This window comes from Emys orbicularis, chromosome 5, assembly GCF_028017835.1.
Source record: "Emys orbicularis isolate rEmyOrb1 chromosome 5, rEmyOrb1.hap1, whole genome shotgun sequence".
Taxonomy (NCBI): Eukaryota; Metazoa; Chordata; order Testudines; family Emydidae; genus Emys; species Emys orbicularis.
The window spans coordinates 115,038,052-115,065,347 of NC_088687.1; the positions used below are offsets into that span (position 1 = coordinate 115,038,052).

General features: G+C 41.0%; 1 protein-coding gene across 2 annotated transcripts in view; it reads left to right on the forward strand.

Annotated features, from left to right (window-relative positions):
* The first annotated feature begins 10,814 nt into the window (after positions 1-10,814).
* LDB2 (LIM domain binding 2) overlaps positions 10,815-27,296 on the forward strand; it is a 299,731-nt gene continuing 283,249 nt past the window's right edge. For both annotated transcript variants that reach the window (XM_065405200.1, XM_065405201.1), the window contains exon 1: positions 10,815-10,946. In XM_065405200.1, coding sequence (XP_065261272.1) covers positions 10,815-10,946 — 132 coding nt within the window. The remainder of the gene's footprint in view (positions 10,947-27,296) is intronic.

Consider the following 27,296-nt stretch of genomic DNA (forward strand, 5'->3'; position numbering starts at 1 on the left):
GGGACCCTTGCTCTAAAAAGACATGAATGAGGCACTCTGTGCCAGTTATCTGGGCATGCTGTCACTTTGGAGAGGGTGTAACAGAGACACTGCATTGTTTGGATAGAGGTAATTGGAATGTCATTTCCTAGTGTAAGCAAAATATATACCAAATATAATATGCAGCCTAGAGAAAATAAAGCTTTATTAGCTATATATTTTGCTTTGAGTCTCTTTTGCTGCGTAAAACATCATCCAAGAAAAGAAGAGATCCATAGGCAGCCTTCTGCCCTTATGAGATGGAACATATCACTCCTGCAACATAATCAGACTCCAAAAGTGAAAAGCCTTGTTATCTCAGTCCTATCTCAGCAGCTGTACAAGATCTTGCCAGCACCGATGCAATCTAGCTCATACAGTAAGCTTTCACCTACTGTTATATGCTGAAAGTTGAGCACTGGATGAGGCCTTTAACAGGTAAATAGGCACTGGGGTGGCATGGTGGTAGAATGTAGACAATGGTTTTAGTAATCATTCATTTATTGTGTGATGTTATGATTAATCAATATGTTATATCATATATATTCATTGTATATTAATTAGAGTTAATTTGTAGGATTATTAAAGTATAAGATTGATCAGTATTTAGAGGAACTAAGTATTAGACACGAGTAAGACAAGCTGAAATGCAAGAACTTGTAGGTTGAGGTCTGCAAGACTTTAGCTTAGCTATCTTAGGCCTTGGAGACAAGAAATGATGACATAAGTGGCTGGAAAACAACCCGATGCCCTAAGATTATGGGAATTAGAGGTTCCAACTGGTAAGATTGTGAAAAATTACCCAGAAGATTAATATTAGATCATAAAAATACTGTAAAGGCGCATCTGTCTCCGACCTCTTTCTTAACCACAGGATACAGGTTGTGCGTCAATGCTAATGAGAATAAAGAGAACTTATATAGTCTATAGAAAATTGGGGTCCCTTAAGTATCCAGAGGACAAAGACCAATAAGAGAAAAGAGGGTTGACACTTTTGTGGACATGTGCAGAATGTAGGTATAGACAGAATCACATTATAAAAAGGGGATGCCCAGAATGGGAAAATTGAGCTCCCTATGGGAGACTCCAGCAGGAACCATCCCTCTACTGATGATCAAGCCATGAGAGACCCATCAGACCTTAACACTGTTGTTACGGATGTGAGTATAACTATATTTGTAACTTGTGCATAGGTCTGTGTAGAATTTCTATATGCTTCGGTAATCATAACTTTAGCTGTAACTTTAATAAAACTTGTAAAACAGTGTAGAGTAGACCTTGTACTTGTGAATGTCTGTATGGTCACTACCTTTGGTCTTCGTGTTTCTAGAGTCTCTAATTCTGAAGCAATTAGCAGAGGTGACTTTCACTCTGTTAATCTTGAAACTGTAGCCACCAGAGCTGAACCCACGGTGGTATAATACTACATAACAAAATTCTTCTTATCTCACACTTCAACTCCCTTCCCCCTGAATTCCCGTTACATTTCTGTTATAATCAGGCTGTGCCTTCCCATATTTGGGAAGGATGGGTAGGTGAAAGGATTGCTTAAACTGTGCCTGTGAGTTAGGTTATATCTTTGGTATAAGTGTATGGAGTGAAGTAGATTTTGTTAATTCCTGCTCGGGACTGAGGGAAGCTCAAGAACTTTGCGGCTGAGCTGAGAGATTGCAAGGGGCACACGTTCTAGAAAGCTGCCCATTAAAGTTGAGTGATTATGCCACCTGCATTTTGCTTCTGTGCTTGCTTTAACGTGTTCAGATTCCCCGTAAGGGAAATTGATGTGCCAGAGTAAACTTGGATTTCCCTGGTCCTTGGTTCTGTGCTGATTTACCTGACTTCCATCTTCCCTGTTTCCTTCGCCTCCTCCACCACCTCTCTGGCTTCTCTGCCAATCTACCAATATTAAAAACAGCAAAACTTCCCTTTTTGTCTGCTGTTCCAGGCTGTTCACTTCCTCAGCTGCTGGGTGAGGTTGCAGGAGGCCAGTGACTGAAATTCCCTCCTCTCTCTCTTCCCTGCCTGACTGCTCAGCATTCACTACTCTCTGCATGCTTCGCCTCAGGGGAGAAGCCAGTGGAACTAAGCAAGTTGAACAGCCACTCAGAAAAGGGTGGAGGAGTCTCAACTGGTTCAGTAACAACAACACCAGTGACATCAACCCGGAACCCAACTTCTTGACCCTGGTGCAGTCAAGCTTTCAGTAGGTGGAGGGTGGGGAGGAAGGAAGCAGAGAGGTCTGTCTTGAGGGAGGGATGGAGCCCAATGCTGGGGAGAGAAGGAGAGAAGAGACAGGTGAGGATGCTGTGAAGGAAGGTGCAAAGAGAAGGCGAGAACATTGTAGTTAGTTGGAAGAGATGGGGGGTAAGGTGGGGAATGGTAGGAGAGGTGCTCCTTAGAACAAGAGAGAGAGAGCCAGTCCCTGAAGATGCTGAAGTTTGGAGAACAGGCCTGACGGCTACCCTGAGAGTCACAACACAGCAAATGGCTGTGCATGCATACAGTACATACATTAAATATTAGGCTTTTTATCAGTCCAATGTAGGCAGGTTGGCTCTGCAAAAGGGCAAATGTTCTGGGTAAAATGATGATCCCATTGTAGTCAATGGCAAAACTCCCATTAATTTCAATGGGGCCAGCACTTCACCCCGTTTACCCATTCTCCACTCCCTTGCACCATGTGTAGCCACTTACCTTGCATAGTCATCTGCTTTTTATATCCACTTTACTCTCTCATTACCCAGGGGCAACCCAACGGGGAATCAGGCCTTCCTGAATATACTGCCCTCCCAGAGTGGAACAATATAGTAAGGTGGCTGCTGTCTTGGTCAGCTCACTGAGAACAGAACTGAGGCTTCCAGAGCTTAAAGCATAAAACTCCACAGCTTGAGCTAAGGAGCTATACTGTAGCTGAGAGCTGTAATAGACCCATGTTTTCTGTTCATCTGGCACAGAGGGGGACGTGTAATGCACACTGAATAGTAGGTTACAACAGCTTCATTGGAGAGGGGAGAACTTAATCTATTGGTATTTTTAGAGGACCCATCATAGTAGCACCTCACTATCATTTGTTCCACTTTGCATCTGTCCCATTTTTCCTCCCAACCCTACTTGCAGTAGGTTTCTGCACATGTACAATCTATGTAAACCTGACAGTTTGCCTGTTCAGAAATCTGTAGGCTTGCTGAAGGCTTTCTTCAGTTGAGCATTCACCAATTTGCATAGCAAAATTTCAACTCCCTTTCTATTATCATATCAACAAAGGCTTTGTCTACATAGGGGAATTAAAAAAATAAACCCCACTGGTGCTATTACTGTTCACAGGCATTTCTAGTGCAGACATGCCCAACCAGGGCTGGATTAAGGCATAGGAATGGACCTATGGCCCCAACTCTTGAAGTCATGTAATGGTATCAGAATCTCATCTAAGAATATGTTTGTGTGTTTCTAGCAATGATGTATGTGAAAAGAACCCTTGAAATGTGACCGGAATGTAACTGATATAGCTAAGTCTGCCTGAGTCTACAGAGAGCCTGAAACAATAACTTGAGAGGTGTGAGCTACCTCATTCTTTGTAATGCATTGTTAACTCGGAAACCCGTTCCTTCATGCAGGCCTCTATTTATTTTTTTCCCTCTTTTACAAAAGTTTCTTGCACTGTTCTAATGGTGAGAGAACATAATCCTTAATAACAGAAAAATCTCATTCATACCAATAGAAATTAAAGTGTACGCTAGATGAGCCAGGCAAACGTTTTGTAACAATTGAGCTATTTTTCGGTTCACAAATTGTTTGTGAATTTTATTGTTTGTGCAATTTATTTTGAATATATTCACTATTTAAAATGATTTAATTTATGCAACTTTCAGCTTCTGGATTATTTATAAACTGTTTGCAAGTAGCTAATCTCACCTGTGTAACCTATCTATTTATAGGGCCCCTGTCACTGTAGTAACTGATGGCAGTATTCAATATTGAAACAGTCAAAATTCAATATTTGAGCGGCATGACTGGGTAGCTACTATAGGTAATGTTTCCTGACTTGGATGTCCTAACCTTTACAAACTTCTTAGGTTATAAGCAAATTTCCTGTAGCCACGAAACACACTTCATTTTGTGATTGTATGAATGTTCTCGGTAAACTAATTTTGGACCTGTAGCCCAAATTCATTTAATAAAAAATAGGGCTGTCAAGCGATTAAAAAAATTAATTGTGATTAATCGTGTTGCTAAACAATAACAGAATATCATTTATATAAATATTTTTGGATGTTTTCCACATTTTCAAATATATTGATTTCAATTACAACACAAAATACAAAGTGTACAGAGCTAACATATTTATTTTGTATTATAAATATTTGCACTGTAAAAATAAAAGAAATAGTATTTTTCAATTAACTTAATACAAGTACTGTAGTGCAATCTCTTTATCATGAAAGTTGAACTTAAAAATGTAAAGTTATGTACAAAAAATAACTGAATTCAGAAATAAAACAATGTAAAAGTTTAGAGTCTACAAGTCCACTCAGTCCTACTGCTTGTTCAGCCAATCACTCAGACAAACAAGTCTGTTTACATTTGTGGGCAATAATGCTGCCTGCTTCTTGTTTACAATGTCACCTGAAAGTGAGAACAGGCATTTGCATGGCACTGTTGTAGCCGGCATTGTAAGATATTTACGTGCCAGATGTGCTAACGATTCATATGTCCCTTCATGCTTCAACTATTCCAGATGACATGCATCCATGCTGATGATGGGTTCTGCTCGATAACAATCCAAAGCAGTATAGACCGATGCATGTTCATTTTCATCATCTCAGTCAGATGTCACCAGCAGAAGGTTGATTTTCGTTTTTGGTGGTTCGGGTTCTGTAGTTTCCGCATCAGAGTGTTGCTCTTTTAAGACTTCTGAAAGCATGCTCCACACCCTGTCCCTCTCAGATTTTGGAAGGCACTTCAGATTCTTAAATCTTGGGTCGAGTGCTGTAGCTATACTTAGAAATCTCACATTGATAATCGCATGAGTTAACTGCGATTAATTGACAGCCCTAATAAACAACTTTGCCACCATTTCTTTTCCTGTGGGGAAGACTTACACTTTTATATAAACAAAAGAAAGGTGGAACGGGTCACTTTGGTTCAGTCCTTCCTGTAAATTAATATTCACAAGACTTCTGTTTTCAGGTACCCGTAGTTACACTATCTTCATTTGCCATACATCTTTAGGTAAAGGAGAACAGCCCTTGTTCCTCCTTCCTTCAGTTACAAACCACCTTAAATAAACTTTCGTGTACTAACAAACTGACTTGTTTGCTGCATACCAAGCAGAGATACATCAGTAATCAGACTTATTTACAACTATGTCACTTTGCTGTGTTACTACCAACTAGTTATTTAAAAAAAAAAAAAAATTAGTGCAACCTTTAGAGCTACTTCGATTGTCAGCTCTTGAAGGCAGGGACACCGTCTTACTCTAATGTATACAGACCAGCGCAGTGCTAGATAATGACTATTAATAATTTCAAAAGTCTAGTTGTGGTATGGAAGGTGTGTCTGTGTGTGGTGCAGAACAGCTCCTGTTCCACTGCAGTCTATGCAGGAACACGATCAGCAACTGGCAGGGTAGAAACATAACTCCCCCAGGCTTCTAATAATAGCAACAACCAGAAGGCTGCAAAAGACCACGTGTGAAAGCACAAACATCAGGGATGGATGAATGAACTGTTCCTGTTCACCCCTTCTCTTTCCCGGTTTTTGTCCTGAAGAAAGTTCTTCCTTGATGCTTCTTGGCCAATGTATCAGTTGTTATATTGTAATGAATCTTGGATACTATGCAGTTGTCATCACATTGGACAACAAAGACTACTCAGAACTTTTGGCGGCAGTGAGGAATATAACTGAGACCCTCAAACTTCAAAAAACAGGTTTCTACTGTTTGAACTAAAGGAAAAGATAGGGGCCTATGACATACAGTGGAGCAGTTCTGATTCCATCCAGCAGAGGGCAGTAGTATACATACACACTAGCCAGCTCATTGCTATACTGTGGCTCCTCTGAATATTTGAAATCCATTGTTTAGTTTATCAGTACACTTTCCCTAGCAAACAAGAAAGGTGCCTTTGTCCCCTCTTGCCAGCTTTTACAATTCTCATCTTCTACACAATTCAGTTTTTTCCCCCAGGTCATGCCTATATCCCAGTAAATCTGGGGCCTCCCTTACTTCAGTATTATTTCCTTTCTTGCATTAATTTAACTTTCGCACTTCTGCTTTTTAAGCATCTAATTGGTTGAGGTAACTTAAACTCTTTAGTATGTGGTAATGGAGACAAAGAAATCTCAATTCTAGACACTTTGAAAGTAGATGGGGCTCTGGCCTGGGGACGGACACCCACACACCCCCCCCCCCACACACACACACACCCGTACTGTGCGTTCGCTCTCTTTCAATCACATACATTCACGTGCAGATGTTCATCTTCAGGACTGGGGAAACTGGCTGCTTTCTTTCTCATGTCTGCCTATGCCCTCTCTCTGTTGCAGAAAACCCATTTTCCAGATTAAGGAGTGTCTTAGTTTTCTGAAGTCTCAGTTCACAGGTTAGTTCAGACCAGGGAGCTTCTCTCACTAACTGCTTTTTCTGAGTTATTACTTAGTTTGTAATCGGTCCAGGAGGAAGTGCTAGCTGAACGCCCCCTAACTGTCAGTCATTCGCAGATCTGCAGAATTTTTAAAGAGACAAGATCCCAGCAGATACCTCTCAAATTGACTGCAGTCCCAGTAACTCTATTTTTTCTTCATTTTGTGTTTTAATTTACTGGTTTAAGCATGATGTTAGTCAGGATGAGAACATGCAAGTGGAAAAGCAATGAGAGGTTGTAATGGCAGACAACCAGCCTGGGATTTAATTGCTGCAGTTGGATTATGGGGTTTTGTAATCTATCAATAAATCAGTGGGTGGTATTAAAAATTACACATTTCTGCCCATCATTAGAGCTCTATGCATTAGCTCTCTCCCTATTAAGGTTCTCAGTAAAACAAAACATTATACTTATTCATCTTCTGTATTTTTTTGCAGAAACAAGCAAAATTTAAAATGGTCATTTTGCTGCAAAATGCAATTTTGTGAAATGGTGAATTTTGGACTGGGCAGAAATTCCTGAAAATTGATAAATTTTGCCCCAGGTGTGAAGTTCAACCTTTTAACCATGAAACGTAGTGCACACTGTCAGTGGAGCTGGCAATTTTTTTTTTTGCTCTGGATTTAATTTGCAAATAAAGTGCAGTTCTATTTAGGAGAAACATCTGAAGGGCAGGTTAAAAACCCTCCAGCTCAGAATGTGGTGAAGATCCTATGTGTTGGTCAATTTGATATGAAAATTGTGGGGAAACATGACAGACTTTCAATTAGTTGAGGTTTTTGATTACATGGGGTTTGTTAAACAGGTTTTCCTACAGAAGGGAAAAATCAGTTGTGTATGTAAACGGTTGAAGAGCTAAAACTGTTATTTTTTCTGGACATCTGTGTCACCGTGGTTTTAGGCTCTGGGTTAGGTTGTTGGGATTTGCTACAATACAATATGGATCGCTAGAGAAGTACAGTAGAACCTCAAAGTTACAAACACCAGAGTTACGGACTTACCGGTCAACAGGACACCCTGTGGAACCAGAAGTAATCAATCAGGCAGCAGCGGAGACAACAAAACAAAACCAAAAAATCAACCCGCAAGTATTGTACTGCCTCAGAACTTTAGCCCTGTGGCTTACGGCTTCAGTGGGGGAGGAGGGGGTTTGGAGCTGCAGCCACAGGGTGGGTGTGTGGGGTGGGCGGGTCAGGGCTCTGGGCAGGGGGTTGAGGGCTCGGGGTTTCTGACCCTTGGGAGCACTGGGGCTCAGGGCTTTAGACCAGGGGGAGCACTGGGGCTCGAGTCTTCAGCCCCACGACTCTGTTCCTGGCTTCAGCCCCGCGGGGGGCGCTGAGGTTTGGAGCTTTAGCTACAAGGGGAGCGCCAGTTTCAGCCCCAGCGCTCCTCCCATTGCTAAAGCCTCGAACTCTGGTGTGCTCCCCCACCCCGAAACTGGGAGTGGAGCGGTGGGGAGCCCTGAGCTCTGGCACCCCTGCAGGGCAGAAGCCAAAAACAGAGCTGGGGAGCTGAAGTCCTGAGCCCTAGCACTTCCCCCAGGTCTAAAGCCCTGAGCCCCACTACCTGGAGCCCTGCCTGTCCTCCCCTCTTTCCCCCCCTTCCCCATGGCTGCAGCCCCAACCACCCAGTGTCTGAAGTCCGTAATGTCTTATTCAGAGTTATGAAAATTTTCAGAGATACGAACAACCTCCATTCCCGAGGTGTTCCTAACTCTGAGGTTCTACTGTAGTTAAAAACCCTGTATCATGGCTGCATCCACTTTATACATTTACCACACTTACTTAAGCTTGTCTACATGGTGTGCTACTCTGCACTAAAGGGATGTACATTCTACTACACACTAACCTGTTGCATGCTAACTGGTCCATGTGGACCCTGCTGGTGTGCACTGAAAATTCCCTAGTGCGCATTAATGTAGTACTGTTTGAAATGGGACTATATCAGTGTGCACTAGGGAAGTTTTTGTGTGCGCCAGCAGCATGCACATGGGCCAGTTAGTGCACAACATGCTAGTGCGCACTAGAATTTACACCCTTTTAGTGCAGACTAATACACTGTGTAGATAAGTCCTTAGTTGTGTACCAGTTGAATGTTATATGGTAATGTCACTGTCATTGTAGCACAATTGAATCAGACTTTGTTTGTATAACATCAATGTGGTCCTTGCCAGTTGATCAGCATTTTCTGGAAATTATATCACAGATACAATATAGATATGTAGTGAATATTAAAAGAGGGAGTAAAATACCCATTGTCTCCATATATTGTCTGTCAGTCCTTATGCATAGTGACAGAAAGTTTGTGGGAAGTCCACAAACCAACTCAATAGGCAACATGTTATAGAATCTCAAAAAATGTATGGAAAATTTTCTGCTAAACATTATTACTGATACATCCAAGATGATTCCTATTTCACCCCTCCTTGACTGATAATAATCTGAAACTTTTATAATTAATCCTGAAACTGAGGTTCACTGACAAAAGTTGGCAAAGTATAGTCCATGTCAAAGTTCTGGTGAACCTAGGACCAGTTGATAGCATTGGGTGAAGCTAAAATATTTCCCGCAGTTATAAACAGGAAACCAGCCAAAATGTGACTGCTTGTGCCTCAGTTTCCCCATCTGTGAAATGGGGAATAATACTACTTACCTGTCTTTGCAAAGCACTGAGCAATGTATGCATGAAAAGCAGTATGAAAATGCTCATATTGTCATTAACTTGTTCATATTAGCTAAATCCATCCCTGGTATAACGCCACTGACTTGAATGAAATTACACCAGAGATTAATTCAGCCCTGTTTATTATAATTTTTACAATTTTTCTGTGCTGTAAATCTGCATGGTGCTTTACAGAAATATAAAAAGACACAGTCCTTGCCTTAACAAGCTTTTTACAGGGGTATTAAAAACTTCCCTCCCAAAAACTTTTAATCTTCCATGTAGTAGATTAACCCATTTCAGTTTTCTATATATTAAACGCTTTTTAATCCACACACTACAGGTTCCAGAACTTTCATATGAATTTAATAGTCAGATTTCACCCTTCACTTTTAAGAGGTGATTTCCCCCCCCCCCCCCCCATGGGCAGTTTTGGATTTCTTCCAATTATAATATACTGCAATTGGTCAAAGATTTATGTACTTAAACAGTCTTGGAAAATATCTGGATCTATTATTTTAAAATGATCCATTAGATTATCTATAATAATTTATTGCTTAACAGATTTTTTCAGCAGTTATTTTATATAGCCCCCCTCACCTTTAAACACCCCCCCCCCCCAGTTCTTTGCTTTTTGTATCTTTCTGGGAGGTTTATGTTATTAGCATTTGAGTGTTCTCTGTTGCGTGAAGTGTATTACTGAGATTATTTCTCTGTGCAAATTCTCTCTCCACAATATTTTTTAGCCTCTGATGAAACAGTGAGCCAAACCCCCTTACAATCCTTTAACTGTTGGTTTGAAATGTAAAAACAAAAAACGTGCAGAAGAGTAATAGGCTGTTGAAACCACTGTAGATAAACACAAACACTTGGAACTGCCAGATCTCTAGTCTCCTAGAAGTGACTCACCGGGCTCCAAATGCATGTTGTTGTTGTGGCCTTTGTTTATGTATTTTGTAGTCATCAAATTTCTGATATTATACAAAAGTGGTCTTCTGAGAGGGTGATTGGCTCAGGCAGCAGTTAAACCACCTATATGCTAACAAGCCTTTGCTACCAGGTTCCTAAGGGGTCCTGGCTGGGAAAAATTAAAACCAAACCTTAGACCTCTGTCAGACTGAGAAGAAAATTATATTTTTGAACTAGTCTACAGTGTGGACAGGAAATGACCCCTTCACAAACTGCTTCTTTAAAAACAAGCAGTGGTGCCTGAAGCTATCCAGTCTCTCTCTGGAGCTTGTGCTCTCTCTCTCTCTCGCTCTCCCCCCCCTTCTCTCTCTCTGTCTCCTGCTATAGAAGGGCTTCAACAGCAGTTTCCAGCCAGTGTGTTCTCTCTCTCTCTCTGTGTGTGCGTCTGTCTGTGTGTATGTGTGTGTGTCTCTGTGTGTGCCTGCCTGCTGCTGCTACTTTGTACTGTGAAGAACACACAGCCCATGTGCTCTGTATGGATGTTGATGATACTCTGTGTAGCTTGATTCTCTGCAAGCAGGCAAGATGTCCAGCACACCACATGACCCTTTCTATTCTTCTCCTTTTGGCCCATTTTATAGGAGACACTCACCATACATGGTGCAACCAGAGTACCGAATCTATGAAATGAACAAGAGGCTGCAGTCTCGTACAGAGGTAAGTCCCTCAGCCTTGTTTTACTGTGCATTGACTGTGATAGGTTTCAGGCTGAATTCCGTCTGAAGCGTCCCATTAGACAGCACAATATATACAGGAATGAACACCCTAATTGATTTAGTAGTTTAATTGGGTAATCCTCATTATATTTTCATGCAAAGCAACTCTTTGAGTAGATACCAGTTTAGGCTGAAATCTTGAAATTACAGTGCAGCACTTCAGGTTTGATGCCATTCTGAGGAAAATTTCTTTTCCTTAGTGTGTTTGCTCAGGATCTGTCCTGTTGGCATTTACAGCTATAATATTGCAAAGTATTCCTTGATCAATTGCACTAAACTAATGCTTCTCCTTTGCAGAGGAGTGAACCATGACCTGTATTTGTTTTTCAAAGTCTTAACATTAAATATGAAAGATAGCAGCAAACAGAAGCAGAGTTTTAAAAAACTTATTCCAGAGCTGCCCTTAAAGAACACATGTGCGTAACAAACAGATACTGAAATAGGTGCATGGTTAGAAAATAGTTGCCTTTAGCAAGACAAACGATCAGTTCATGACTTTATCATGTACTTGTCAGAATACCTAGAAACGTACTGTTTGTAATGCTTTGTGTAGTCTGCTACTGCTTTGTACATCTTGAATTGTACATGGAGATCAGCTTCCTTAAAGAATATGCTAAATGAAAAGAAGTAGTAGAAATACTTTTAATACTTTTTGATTTAAAAATCCTGAGCTGCCACTTGCAATTTAAATATTTAATGAAGCAAGACTTTTGGTCTATTGGAGTGAAAAGTGTGTGGACTGGATCAGGCTGCATTTCTGCCCATGTGTCTGTGCAGCACACATGCTTCCTGCTGCAGTTTTTCCAAAGTAGTTTACTGTGGATGCACTGAAAACACTTTAAGAAGTATAAATCTTGTAGCATGAATAGCCTTCTGTCGAGTGCAAGTGTCTGGTGAATTTGTGTCGAGCCCCAGTGAAGGATATTGGTGGATTTTAAGATGAATTTATTTGTTGTACTATAATTCTTTAAGGGAACACGAGGTTATCATAAAATAAAACACACATGCCTGAATTGTCAGCTAACCCATAGAGAATTCATGACGTTTAATGTATATGATACAGATAACAAGATGTGACCTGCTTTCTGATTGGTTAACTGCTAGAGGGTGACTGATTTCCTAACGTTGCTATTTTCTAAACATATTATTGGTCTGTATATGTTAAATATAGTTGATAGTAGCTGAAAATTTAAAGAAGCTCATTGCTTCCATAGTCACGTTAAGTATTCTCAGTTTTGCCTCAGGTCGTTAGCTGCTGGCAGTGACTGATACTTGGGTGTGGAAGGTGTTGTGTTTTGTTTGTTCTTTGCAGCTCTGTGACTTACATTCTTATACAAATTAATGTAACAATTGTAGTGTCTTACAAATGAGCAGGAAAGAGAACGTGCTATCAAATGATCACTTTGGGATTATTTTGTAGAAATTATTTTGAAAAGCTGTATATGTGACTGGCAATTCAACCTTTTTGCGTCAATGCTATTTTCAATATTTTAAATATGCCCTTTTTTCTGATTAGACCTAAGTTACAAATTTTCCACTGCCAAAACTTTTTGGAGGACTTGTAGAAAGACTTTCCCCTGTTGCCTTGCTGACGTGAGCTGAGCCAAACGTAGGCTCTAGTGCGTTTCATTAAAATTTTGCTCCACATACACTCTGAGGAGGAAGGGGTAATTTACCCCTCTTTGCTGTTAGCCTCATGGATTTCAGCGGGCTATAACAGACAGAGTTCAGATAATGAAAAGTGCACCCTTGTGAATTTTTCTTTTCTCAGTGTAAAAATACTTTTGCCTTGTGATTGTTCAATGTTAAAATTCTTCTTTTCTTTTCTTTCTGAGTTCCTGAAGCCTGGACCGTGCTCCTTGTTGAGACAGATATGATTCTCTAACTATCTTCAGCGCCATCACCCATACTTGTGTTAGAGCAGCTTCCTTAATACAAAATTTAGTTCCTTGGACATTTTGACGTTTACGGTGGCTAGATGTGGAAAGATTGTGAAGAAGCATTCCCAAATTTGTCTAATTGCAGGTGGAGAGTGGAAGTTTCACACTCATTTTCACATTTATAAGCCCATCTGCGATTTGTAGCTGTGGAGTTCTAGAGTTTTATTAGGACCAGCCTCGGATATCTTACATCCTGATCAGTGGAGCCTTGTAGGTTATGGAAGGAATGTGCTTGGGCTTTGAGGGATATGGGCTCACTAAATAAGCATTTTTCCTCAGGCAGTCCTTGGAATAATGTAGGTGATGGCCTCTGATGGTGGCTGCTTGCATACACTCAACCCCACAAGGTAGGTAGCACAAGTAAAGCAGCTTAAGGGGAAAGCCCTTATAAAGAGAATCTCCAAAAGGGAGGAATGGGAGGGAGTGGGGGAGATTTCTGGGACTCCTTTTGGACCTACTTTGGACAAGGCCAATGGAAAGCAAGGATGCCTGAAGGGTGGAACCACACCTCCGAACAAAACCCCACAACCTCACACTTACAGCCTTCGACAAACATTTATCGTGGTTGTCTCGTGATGCACAACGATAACTCGCTTAGTAAATCCTTTAGAGTCTAACTACAGCCTTCCTCTACAGCTGAGGAAGGTCCAAGATAGAGGGTCATGGGACAGTCTGTTATACGCCTCCCCTCCCTCATATGCTGCAGAGTCCAGCTTTGCAGTGACCCCCTGTACATTACTGTGAGTATGTTCAGGTGGGCCAAGAAAGAGTGGGGTGGGGTCAGTGGATCTGCCACTACTTAGGTCAGCCATTGCTGCATCCCCCTCTCCTTCCCCCTGGGAGACAGGGTCTACTATCTCCTTAGGGATGCAGATGTGCCCAAGAGTGGGATACAGCTGTTCTGAGGCCTTAAGGCAGGCCTTATAAAGCCTTTTGCATCAAGCCTGATTGGTTTGGCATGGGGTGGGGATAAAGAATAACCTCTAATGAAGCATGTGTAGTTGTAGCTCAACATGCTAAGATAATGAAGCTAAGCAAAATGCAATTTAGGCACAGCTTCCAGGTTTCTGTTTTTCTTACGTATGTTTTCTTTAGGGATAAGTGGTAGCTATGGGTGAAGAACTGATAACTCTAAACCGTGCTAGGCATAGCACACTCTTCTGCACTTCAAGTCCCGTCCCACTCCCAGTGCTTTCAGTGCTCCTACAATTGGCTTTTAAATCCTGGGTCTGCCCTAAGCAAAGTCAAGCTCAATCACATGATGGTTTTGTGATATAGAGATAATTGTCCGGTGGCTAAAGGTTGTCACTACCAAACTCATTCTTTCTTATGTGATTTTTAACTGTGCTAGAGCCCAGGTTGTTAACCAGCCTTCAGCCATACTTCAGGCTCTTTAAAGGTTGTGAGGAAAAAGTCAAATCACACAGAAGTTTGATACAGTGGTTCTTTTCCTTTAAAAATGTAAATTAATACACCAATTCCTAATTCCACTTGGGGAGTCAAATGTCCTTCCAGCATACATGATTTTAATAAGTAAAAATAAGTTTTTTCTTTAAAATGTTTAAGTAACATTGGCTGACAGAAATAAGGGTAAACTCCATTTAATTTTTATTCCAGTTAACTGAAGTTCTTGGTTTATAAAAATGCAGCTATTTTCTTGCTGTGTGTGTGGCCATGGGACTTCTTTGCTGTACATCCATACTCCATTTATCTGAATGTTTTGGATATCTGTATTAGTTTAACATACTTAGAAAATAAATCTGTTGTAGCCATGTAAGAAGTCTCTCATGTGTAGTGTAAAGTATTGGTAAATTAGCTTAGATTTCTCCCTTCTCCATGGAGCTTCCAACATAAAAGAAACAACCTCTCACCTTCTTTGTTGCTGCAATTCCTATTTTATTAGAAGTTTTTAGCATTGAAAAATATTATAAAATAAAGAGATAACACAAATGAAAAAGTTTGAAATATCCACTGATACTACAACATGCTGCAGATAGATCACTTATAGCTGCTGACAGTTTAGAGTTCGATCAATTTCTTTATCGTCAATATGCAATGAAATATGTCAACTTTTCCCCTTGTTTCTAGGTTCCCTTGTATTTCTGGAAGTTGTTTGTATTCAAATCGTCCAGCAGTGTATATGTTTGTCTCTATCTCAAGTGGTGATATTTTTCATTAACTATTATGTCCCATGTGCAACATATTACTTCTTACCTGGATCAGAAAACAGTGTTATAGAGATGACTGGGGAAGTAGTTTAGAATAATATGATTCTTTCTTTAAAACCAAAACAAAGCAATCAAACCATATTACCTTTTATTAATCTGTACAGGAAATTTCACAGAAGTGAAGATTTCACAGTGAAGAATATCAATAAAAGAAAATAAATAGTGATTTAAAATCAGCTGCTTAAACATACTGGAAACTTATTTACACAGATATTAAGCCAAATATTTAAAGCAAAACAAAACAATCCCCCTACACTCCATACATAAATGGAAGTCTCTCTCTCTCTCTCTCTCTCTCTCTCTCTCTCTCTCTCTCTCTCTCTCTCTCTCTCTTTTTTTTCCCTCCTGGCTTATTTCCTCAGATTACTGTTTTATGAAATCATCTTTTTTTCTCCTTTCTGACACATTTTTGAATATATTAATCATAAAATTCTGTGTTGTGACATCACATTTGTTCACCTAGCAACTTGATATCACAAAAAGATCTCTGGTACTATGTATCTAATAAGTCTGAGTTTGTTTCAGATGAGGTTGGGTTTTGTGGTGGGGAGAACCCCAAAATGCTTTGAGACGCTGACTCTTGTTCTTAAGAATTTATGAGAATGTTACCCTCAAATATCCTAATACCCAACAAGGTACTTTAAAAGACCATTCTGAAAGCATGTTTGTCTGAAAGTAAAGGTCACTTTTAAAAGAAGACCCCACAAGCCCCTTTAGACTGACATGGACTTTGAAAATTATTTCAAGGGTTTTTGTACTGATTGTATTTTTTTTTTACTGATTTCTTTTTCTCTTTTAAAAAAAAAACAATTCTGTTGAGGCTGTTTTCAATTAAAATTGCTACAAACTAACAATATTTATGAGGCTAGAAAAAAATCAGTTCACTTCCTTTCCACACTGATTCTTAGCTTACAATCAGTGAGGGCTTGCTGCTTGTTTGTTTTTCTTGAGCTATAATATAGAACATAAACTATATACTTGACAAACACAGAATGTCTTATTTGATTTTGGTGGGGAAAAAAATCAATGTGAATTTTAAGGGAAGCACTCTTCTGTAAACCTCCTCCTTAAATCGCAAAGATCCTTACCAGTTCATTGTTTATAAAGAACATAAAGAATGTTTTGAGCAAAAAAAGCAACACAAATAGTTCAAAACTCAGTCTTCTTCAGATCTTCTTCAGATTGGATGTAGACACAATTTACAATGCAGATCTTATCTGAAAAGCAAAAGCTCTTTTTAGTGTGAGGAGAACTGAGATCATATGTGACGGACCCAATCCTGTGCTCATATTTCAGTGGGAGTTTTGCCTGCAGTAGGACTGCTAGATCAGACCTAAAAAATACCCCATTTGGTTTAGATGCATGTGGTACATTAGCTTCCATTGTGTGTATCACTAAAAATGTCTAAGGGTGGCCTTCTGAAGAAATTAAAACATATTTACTAGACACTTTACTTTGTAGGGTATATTTTTTGTGTTCTTTTGCCAAAAATTGCATGTGTGTCATGCACCAAGCATTCCAACTGTGCTGATTTTTCCCAGCTCAACACCTATGCTAGGTATGTTTGCAAAGAGTACTCCTGTTTGCGTGAAGGCTGAGTTCTCCCTTCTTCAGGACAGATTCTAGCCCGCCTGAAGACAGGGAGTGGTGATCTGGGAAGAGGATGCCTGCCCAAGGAGGGGCAATTGTGAGTCCCCCACTATGCCAAAAGAAGACTTTTGTAAATGGCTCCTGCCATCTCGAAGAAGGGCAGAGCGATAGTGCAGGGCCAGGGCCACCAGGACCCCATGTAGTGGGTGCCTCACCCAGCTTCCCTCTTTTCGAGTCAGTCACCGCTCCGGAGGCCTGATTTATTAACAAAAAGGTAATTACAAAGCACTAGTATATGAAACCCCAGTTTAAGCTTTGTCCTTAAGCTTGACTACTCCTAGGATTTTTTCACTCTAGCTAAGCCTTCACTATGGGTTTGGTTGCTCCTAGGGTTTCTTCCCTCAGAACTTGTCTGCCTTGTGCCAGAGCACTGTTCCCCCCACATGACCACCATTATATTCAGGTTGCTGTCTAATGAGCCACACCTGGATAAGCCGGCTACAATGTGTGAGTAAAAATCAAGAAAATGTATTTGGCCTATACATAAGGGTGTAACTTTCAGCTCAGGTAGACGACTGCTAGCTTTCATTGAGCTAGCACGCTAAGAATAGAAGTGTAGAATCATAGACTATCAGGGTTGGAAGAGACCAATCCCCAACTAAATCATCCCAGCCAGGGCTTTGTCAAGCCTGACCTTAAAAACCTTTAAGGATGGAGATTCCACCACCTCCCTAGGTAACCCATTCCAGTGCTTCACCACCCTCCTAGTAAAAAAGTTTTTCCTAATATCCAACCTAAACCTCCCCCACTGCAACTTGAGACCATTACTCCTTGTTCTGTCATCTGCTACCACTGAGAACAGTCTAGATCCATCCTCTTTGGAACCCCCTTTCAGGTAGTTGAAAGCAGTTATCAAATTCCCCCTCATTCTTCTCTTCTGCAGACTAAACAATCCCAGTTCCCTCAGCCTCTCCTCATAAGTCATGTGCTCCAGCCCCCTAATCATTTTTGTTGCCCTCTGCTGGACTCTTTCCAATTTTTCCATATCCTTCGTATAGTATGGGGCCCAAATCTGGACACAGTACTCTAGATGAGGCTTCACCAATGCCGAATAGAGGGGAATGATCATGTCCCTCGATCTGCTGGCAATGCCCCTACTTATACAGCCCAAAATGCTGTTAGCCTTCTTGGCAACAAGGGCACTCTGTTGACTCATATCCAGCTTTTCGTTCACTGTAAACCCTAGGTCCTCTTCTGCAGAACTGCTGCCTAGCCATTCAGTCCCTAGTCTGTAGCAGTGCATGGGATTCTTTCGTCCTAAGTGCAGGACTCTGCACTTTTCCTTGTTGAACCTCATCAGATTTCTTTTGGCCCAATCCTCTAATTTGTTTAGGTCCCTCTGTATCCTATCCCTACCCTCCAGCATAGCTACCACTCTTCCCAGTTTAGTGTCATCTGCAAACTTGCTGAGGGTGCAGTCCACGCCATCCTCCAGATCATTAATGAAGATATTGAACAAAACCGGCCCCAGGACCGACCCTTGGGATACTCCACGTGTAGCTACGGTGGAATGGGCATAGGGTCAGGCTTAGCAGTACAATCCTGTCTGGGAGCCTTGGTAACTCACGCGAGCTAGGACCTCCCACAGCCTATAACACCGCAGCTACACTTCTATCTTTTGCGTGCTAGCTTGATCAAAGATAGAGCGCATATGTCTACCTGAGCTGGAAATGACCCCTCCAGCTCCAGTGTAGACTTAGCCTTTGCCTAACAGTCTTATATATAAGACTGAAGTAAAAAAGGACTGAGGATCAGGTAGGATTACTAATTCGAATCTGTCTGAACTTTTTTTTAAGGAAAAAAAAATGTAATCTCTTGTTACAGTTTTGAGATCCAACCACACACATATGAGATACAGTATCTGTCCTGATCCCATCAGTTACAGAAATACTAGCTGCAGACTACAGCATCCTTACCGCTACAAAAGGAACTACATTAGCTAGTAAATTATGACCTTACCCATTGTACCTAGGGGGGAAAGGGAATATGTGTGAATATCATGTGTATGCAACTGGGTATATTTGGAATTCTTTACTTAGGACAGACCCAAGACTGAAATTCTATTTGTAGGTCCCATTTATTATTTGTTTTTTGAAAAATGCAAGAAGCAGTTGCAATACTTGGAGCTGCAATGCTGCATCACATAAATGATGGATTCCTGTTTGGTTAAAACTTCAGTCTTCACTTAGACATTTTTAGCTTTCAAACACTTGTTTTTCTAACTACATTTCTAATAAAGTTATTTTCTACAGTAATAAAAAAATTCTCTGCCAAAACTCTGGGTTAAGACAGAGTTACAGTTGTAATTTTACTGTATGTATGTTTACCATATTCATTGTACATTATGGGATGCTTGTAACAGGTGTTATGGTTCACACATTAGCATATTTCACCTTTTTATCAGCGAAAGAGCTTCTACTCTTGTTGTTCTTCTTAACAAGAGTTCCTTATATTCTGATTGCAAATGAACATTTGAAATGTTTACTTAACTATGGTGTATAAAATTCAATATGTGCACATGTGCCTGCACGCGCACCCACACACCTATATATATATATATATATATATATATATATATATATATATATATATATATATATGGAAAAAAGTCTTTAAAACATAAAAGCAAAAGAGGGCAACCTTTTATCCCCCGCCAAAATTCAGGTTACATCACTTCTTACTTTATTCCTTAAGAAGCTAGGGAACAACACCAAATTTCCACATCCGATTTCTTTGTTGTTATATGGAACCTTTCAGATTATCTGAGACTGGACAGAACAGATATGTGAGCTTGATTTTTCCATTGCCTTGCAACATATATGCTATTTTACAGCTGAGCAAAGTGAGTGTGAAATGCTACCTAATCAGAATGGTAGCATTCTACTCTCAGGCTATGTCTACACTACCGCGGTAAGTCAACCTACGCTACGCAACTCCAGCTATGTGAATAAGGTAGCTGGAGTCAACGTACCTTAGGTCGAGTTACAACGGGGTCGACGGGAGAAACTCTCCCGTTGACTTACCTTACTCGTCTCGTCGGGGGTATTGACAGGAGAGCGATCTGCTGTTGATTTGCCGGGTCTTCACTAGACCCACTAAATCGACCACCGGTGGATCAATCTCAGAGCGTCGATCCTGGCTGTAGTGTAGACATAGCCTCAGTTTGTGCAAGTGTAAAATACTACACAGGATTGTAAGGCAATAGAAAATCTGGCCCACTGCACCTTTCTTGTCCAGTTCCACATAATCTGAATGGCATGTGCATTTTAGACCAGTGTCACTCAGTCTTCCATAATACTTATATAAGGCTTCAATATCAGAAGTGGTTTTATAATATTCCAGCTAGCATCACAATAATATTGTGACTGAGATCACTAGTAAGTAAAAGCACTGGAATAAAGTAATTTACTTTTGTAATGGATGTGTTCATATGTGAATTCTGCTTGTCAGATGGTTCAGAATTGTCACGGACCCACTTCCCTCTTCATAAAGAAAACACTTTTAATCATCCATCCTTCCTCAGCCGCTATTCCTCACCACCAAACCAAAGAGGCTCGCACAGGGATATGCAGCCCTATACCTGCATTTGTCACCCTACCTGCTTACTTCACTGAATGAAGGTAATAAATAGCCCTGTCAATTGTCCCTAGTCTGCATCACAAGAGTATCAGTTAAACCTTAGGGTAATTAGCTAATAATGTTGTTGACATGATTTGAAGTATCATTTTTAGCAATTAGGAGTTCAGATATGATGCACTGCAATTATTATATAGTGCATCTATCTGTTTTACATAGCAATAATTACCATGTAGGTAATGCTTTGTGGGATACTTGGCAATATGCACTGAATGGAATCCTGCATGTAATCATGAACAGTGTGCCAACAAGCTATGGTAATAACCCTTTGATTGCCATGCCTTATGCATATCCATGATTATTATTACAAAGGGTAGGCCCATTATGAAGAATGTGCTGGCATGAGTTGCAGGCAGAACTAATACAGTAGATAACAGCTCAGTATTCGAGTGTAACAAATACTGCAGTAAAAATGTTCATGAGTATTCACTTGAATTTAAAAATGAATCCATGCCCTTTATGAGTTTGCTTTCTGTTAACATTGAACAGTTGAGTTTCACTCTCATGAATACTTGGAGAAAGTGAATTTTAATCTATCCTTCTCAAGTATTCAGCCAGGAAGTTACCTATTTGATATGAGATAGGATGCTACTTGACCCATCAAGGGGACAATTTCCAAAAAACCCTTGCCAGAGCCCAGGCACAGACCAATTAAACAAGCCAGGGAAGGATCTTCCTGCCACCTCCATAACTAGATCTGTGCATACATATGAAGCTATTTAGTGTCAATGACTGGTGATGGTGGAAAATTAGAGACTAGTGAATGCCATTACCTGTGTATTTTATGTGGGATGGGACACTGCTTGACATGCAATTACTTCATATGGCTGTAACAAGAAAAAGTTAGACTGAAGCATTTCAAAGCTCCAGTGGCTTTTTAAGCCTTCATCGTAATTATAAGGGTTATGGTCATCCAGCCAGGGAACAGAAACAGTACATGTGGCTTGTATGACCAATCACAAGTTGAATTTTGAATATAGAATATTGTGCACTTACAGCAAACTGGTGATAAATCCAGTGAGTTAAAAAGAAAAAAAAACTAGCAAAAATTAGTCTAAAATGTGAATAATTAATACATTCCAGGAAGTTATTTGTTCACAGAATTGCTGTGAGCAGAAAGAGGTTCAATTCATCAAGTCTGTTTTTTGCTATGACTAGCTCAGCTCTTTTCAGTACCTCTTAGCACACTGACAGGGTTAATAATGTAAAGTAAAATGATTGGTCAAGAAGCCAGCATACTAAGCGTATTGCTTGTGAGACAGCTAAGATATTTAACACCCACAAAAACAGCCAGCCTGAAACAACCAGGCTGGACTTTGACGGACTGACTTTCATCCAGAGGACTGCAGAATGTGCACTTCTAAATATGCAGCACAGCACAGACATCCTAGTACTGAACTGTGTTAGCACTGGTATGTAACCTGAAGCCACAACCTGCGTGTCTAGACTGACAAGAATCCTACCAGTTGAGCCACCATGACACCTTGTGGCTTATTAAGTAACATACGTATTTTTTTTTAAAATAACAGCTAAAACTTAGAGCTTATTTGGATATTGACAAATACCATGGGATACAATTGTCTATTGGTTTAAATACGTTTACTGGTTTAGTGTATTATGCCGGAGTAGCTAAATTAAACGGTGATGATTTGGTTTTAACTGTGCTAAAGTCCCTAGAATGAATTTGTCAAAGTATTGTAATGTACTTTATAAGTGTCACAGCATACATGCCATTTCACTAAACTTGACCCTTTGATCTTATATTCATACTCCTGGTATCACCTCATCACTCAGATTAAATACTGAAATGTTGTGTAGCTGCAGAGCAGGACCAACTAATTTTGTAACTAAGATTTAGGCTAACCCCCAAAAAACCCTAAAAATGAGGAGAATATTTGTTGGCTGTGGAAAATGGCTACAAACTAGCAGAGTTAAATGAAAGTGACTAAAATGTGCTAAGCAATAGACAATAGGCAATAGACACAAAACCCCTTTACACCAAAATTGGGGTAGAAAATTGATCACGGTCTTCGATTGTGGATAATTCATTACCTATTATTCTTAATGTGAATTTTCTCATTGTAATTTTTTTTCTGAAAAATTCTTTCTGGAACTGAAATTGGGTAGGTGATCAATGATGTACCATGCTGAGATACTCAGACAGAGCTTTACGTCTGTAATGAATCAGGATCTTACAGTATAAGATGCCATCCTCCATCACCTACTTATTAAATTTGCAAACAAGTGGCTGAGACCGCAGCATATCATGCTGAGAAATATTGTCTCATGGTTTTCTTGTCCCTCTATCTGTCCTTGTATCCACCTGTTGTCTCTTGTCTTATACTTAGGTATGTTCTCAAAGCAAATGCTGTGCATGGGCTATACTACCCAAGCTAGATTGACTTCAGCTAGCACAGGTAACAACAGCAGTGAAGACAGTGCAGCGTGGGCTTCAGAACTGATAAGAACATAACAGCAGCCATACTGGATCAGACCAACGGTCCATCTAGCCCAGTATCCTGTCTTCCAACAATGGCCAATGCCAGGTGCCCCAGAGGGAATGAACAGAACAGGGAATCATCAAGCGATCCATCTCCTGTCACCCATTCCCAGCTTCTGGCATACAGAGGTTAGGGACACCGTCCCTGCCCATCTTGGCTAATAGCATTGATGGACCTATCCTCAACGATAGTACAAACCTGGCACCTGGCACAGACCCTGGGTACATATTCTGCTTGCTAACCCTCACTGAAGCCCGTGCTGTGGTGTCTTCACTACTGTTGTTACCTGCACTCGCTGGATTCAAGCCTGTGTGCAAACGAGCCCGTGCACAGCATTTATTGTGTAGACACACTCTTAGGTCATAAAAAGAGTTTGGGGCAGGGACTGACTCTTTGCCCTGTACAGTGCCTAGCATGATGGGGCCCTGATCCATGTCTGGGGTTCTGAGGCACAAAGAAGTAATACAAATAATGAATAATAATAGGATCATAGACAATACTAGAAGGTAGGATTTTATATGCTGGTTTAAATCAGATTCTAAGTATTTCACTTTGGTTTTAATCCCACAAATCAAAAGGATTTAATTTATATTTTACATGTTTGTCCATCATAAATTTGACTTTGATTAGAAAATACCACAAATTATTTGTTAATAGCATCAAATAATTGTAATCTTCCAAGAAAATTACAATGATTTGATGCCATTAACACCTGTTGTTCTAATACATACTGGCCATATTTTTGCTTTCCATTACACCCAGGCCATTCTAGGGGCTTTGCTATGATTGCACAAATATAGAAAAGGACAGCATTTATCCAACTATATTGTAATCTGATGTCTGTTGTTAAATGCACCATGATTTTCATAGAATATCAGGGTTGGAAGGGACCTTAGGAGGTCATCTAGTCCAACCCCCTGCTCAAAGGGGGACCAATCCCCAGACAGATTTTTGCCCCAGATCCCTAAGTGGCCCCCTTGAGGATTGAACCCACAACCCTGGGTTTAGCAGGCCAATGCTCAAATCACTGAGCTATCCCTCCCCCCTGTAAGTCTAAAGTAGTCTCATGCCAGTGAAAGGGATTCCTTCCAAGTCTCTGTTCTTATAGTAGCAGAAAGTTTAACCTTCAACCATAGGTGCTGGAACTAAGGGTGCTACCCCCTGGCTTGAAGTGGTTTCCATCATATACAGAGTTTACAGTTTGGTTCAATGGCTTTCAGCACCCGCACCATACAAATTGTTCCAGCACCCCTGCCTTCGGCTCCATATGAAAAGGATTTTCTTTTTGACAGTATCTAGTGTTGTGGTCTGTGTTTTATCTCACTAGGGTGTTGGGAGGAAATGCAGTAAACTCTTGCAACATGCATAAGTACAGAGGTAGAGATCAATGCTGGAGATCCTCCTGGACCTAGGGGACAGAGGAGACACATTGCTTTTTAACCTCTGCATTCAACTGATCTAATTAACCACTATGTGCCCAGTATAAACATTTTAAAAACCCTATTGGCTTATCAAACACAACTCTCAGTATCAAGCAGATTTGTGTTCGGTTTTGCTTTTTAATAGACATCTGTATTTATAGACAAATGAATAGAATAGGTCTAAATATTTTAGTCTTGAGCAAAGGGGCTATTTTAAATGTCATTTTGAACATAAATTGGGCTACCTTAAGCAAAGCATAAATCATCTCTGGTGTGGTACACATGCTAAAATAGTAGCAATATTATGGTGATACTTTTCTGAGTGCAGGTACAGTAGCTGTATCTTAGCTGTTGCCACATTGTACACTAAATGTTACAGAAGCTGCTATAAGTTGCAAAGAACCATTTCCCTCTGGGGCAGAAGTGACAGAGGGTTATACATTGGTCAAGAAGGTAAGGGAGCATAGAGGTTTAAAACTACTCAAATGATCTCGGCTCCATTTCATTATGCTACATTCTCCTGCAATACAAATAAGATGGAATGAATTTCAATAAAGAACTGGAGCAGTTCACTGTAGTGCTGATTGGCTAGGCCCATTACAGCTAAGGAGCTGTGGCTCTATTCCTAATAATAAATTAGAATATGAATATTAACACACATTCTCGAATATCTGTGTGGCAGGGATGAAGAGATGTTTTCTACATCGATGCCCTTCTAGTGGTGGAAAAATTTGGCGGCTATGATTATTACAACCCAGAGTTCCCCCACCTTTGCCTAGAGCAGCATCTAAGAACGTGTTTGTTTTTTTAAAAAAGGATAGTGGAAGGAGATCTGATAACTAGTACCACTTCCATGTCTGAGGTAGGTAGAAGGTAGATGCCTTTTAAAAACAGTTTTTATGTTTGGAGAAAAAAATGCCTTCATTAAACTTACTGAAACATCGAGGGTGGCCTATTACAAATACAATTAAGTGTGTGTGCATGTGTACAAACATGCACGCACCTGCACACACACACACACCCCTCTACCTATATATTCAGGCGCGCGCACACACCCACACACACCCCTACCTATATATTCAGGGTAATTATCAGGAAGTATGTGAAAATACTAGGTCCGTGAGAACTTGGATAAACCTACCTGCTGTGCACACTTTCCTTAATAAAATAACTTCTATTAGCTTGCGAACCCAGAGCAAGATTATGAGAGGCAACAGAAAAATATAAATTGAGAAAGCTTAGTTCAATATTCTCCATTTCTTTACTGAGAAACTGAAGCCAGAGGTACACATGAAAAGAAATAACATAGTGTCTGGTAATTCAGCAGCTTTTCTATCATTTTTAACTTGCTTTTTACCACAAACCTAGTGGCAATATGTGCTGGAACTAGGGGTGCTGGGCATGCTGCTGCATCCCCTGGCTTGAAGTGGTTTCCATTCTAGACAGGGTTTACAGTTTAGTTCAATGGCTGTCAGCACCCCCACTATACAAATTGTTCCAACACCCCTGCTAGTGGCCTGAATTTCAGTGAGAGCCTGATGTCTGTAGTGCCTCTGCGGAGCAAATCCTGGTTCCACTGAAATTTTTGCCACTCACATCAATGGGACCAGGATTTGGCTCTGTCTGTGGAACTTGCATTGAAGCCCCTGGGAAACTGTAGTAGAGTAGCTGCAGCATTGGGCTCTATGTTTGTTCAGGAAAAAAAGACAAGAAAAGAAACCCAACCCCCCACCTATCTGGGCCTCAATTTTCAAAAGGGGTATATTCAGCCTTTCTGAAAAGCAGGCCTGTGACGGGGCAGCCCAGCCCCGCCCCGCCCCGCACCGCACTAGCCCCAGCGGCGTCAGACCAGTAGCTCTGACAGAGGAAGTCCCGCCCTGTTCGTACTGGGCATGCTCCAAGTGCTCTGGGAGTATAAAAGGAGGGAATTCAGCTCAGTCTGGGCTGGCAGCCGCAGAGGAAGGACCTAAACGGGAAGCTCCTGCGGAGGACCAACCAACACTCTGGAAGCTGCTGGGAATGGAGGCTTCTACAGGCCGGCACGAACCCCTACTGCAGGAGGAACCAGGGGAGGCAATGGACCCGGAGACCTGCAGAGAACCTTGGGATTCGTGGGAGAACCTAACTTCCAAGCCAGTAGGAAGTGACCGGGGCTGGGGGAGGGGTGACAGACTGGTACCCTGCCCCGGTGAGCCTCAGCGTGTTTCGGTAGGACCCCCCCCGCTGAGCCAGTAGTAAGGTCCTACTGCCCTGCAACGAGGGCTACTTCTATGAAGTCTGGCCACTAGACCGTGCTGCCCTGCAACGAGGGCTACTGCTATGAAGTCTGGCCACTAGACCGTGCTGCCCTGCAATGAAGCAAAGGGCAACAAAAATGATTAGGGGGCTGGAGCACATGACTTATGAGGAGAGGCTGAGAGAACTGGGATTGTTTAGTCTGCAGAAGAGAAGAATGAGGGGGGATTTGATAGCTGCTTTCAACTACCTGAAAGGGGGTTCCAAAGAGGATGGATCTAGACTGTTCTCAGTGGTAGCAGATGACAGAACAAGGAGTAATGGTCTCAAGTTGCAGTGGGGGAGGTTTAGGATGGATATTAGGAAAAACTTTTTTACTAGGAGGGTGGTGAAGCACTGGAATAGGTTACCTAGGGAGGTGGTGGAATCTCCTTCCTTAGAGGTTTTTAAGGTCAGGCTTGACAAAGCCCTGGTTGGGATGATTTAGTTGGGATTAGGTCCTGCTTTGAGCAGGGGGTTGGACTAGATGACCTCCTGAGGTCCCTTCCAACCCTGATATTCTATGATTCTATGAAGGGTGTAAACCCTCACACGGCCCATTAAAGTGTCTCAAATTGGGCACCAAAAGTTGAGGCACCTGAAGTCGTAAATTACTCTTAAAATGTTGTCCTTAGTCTGAC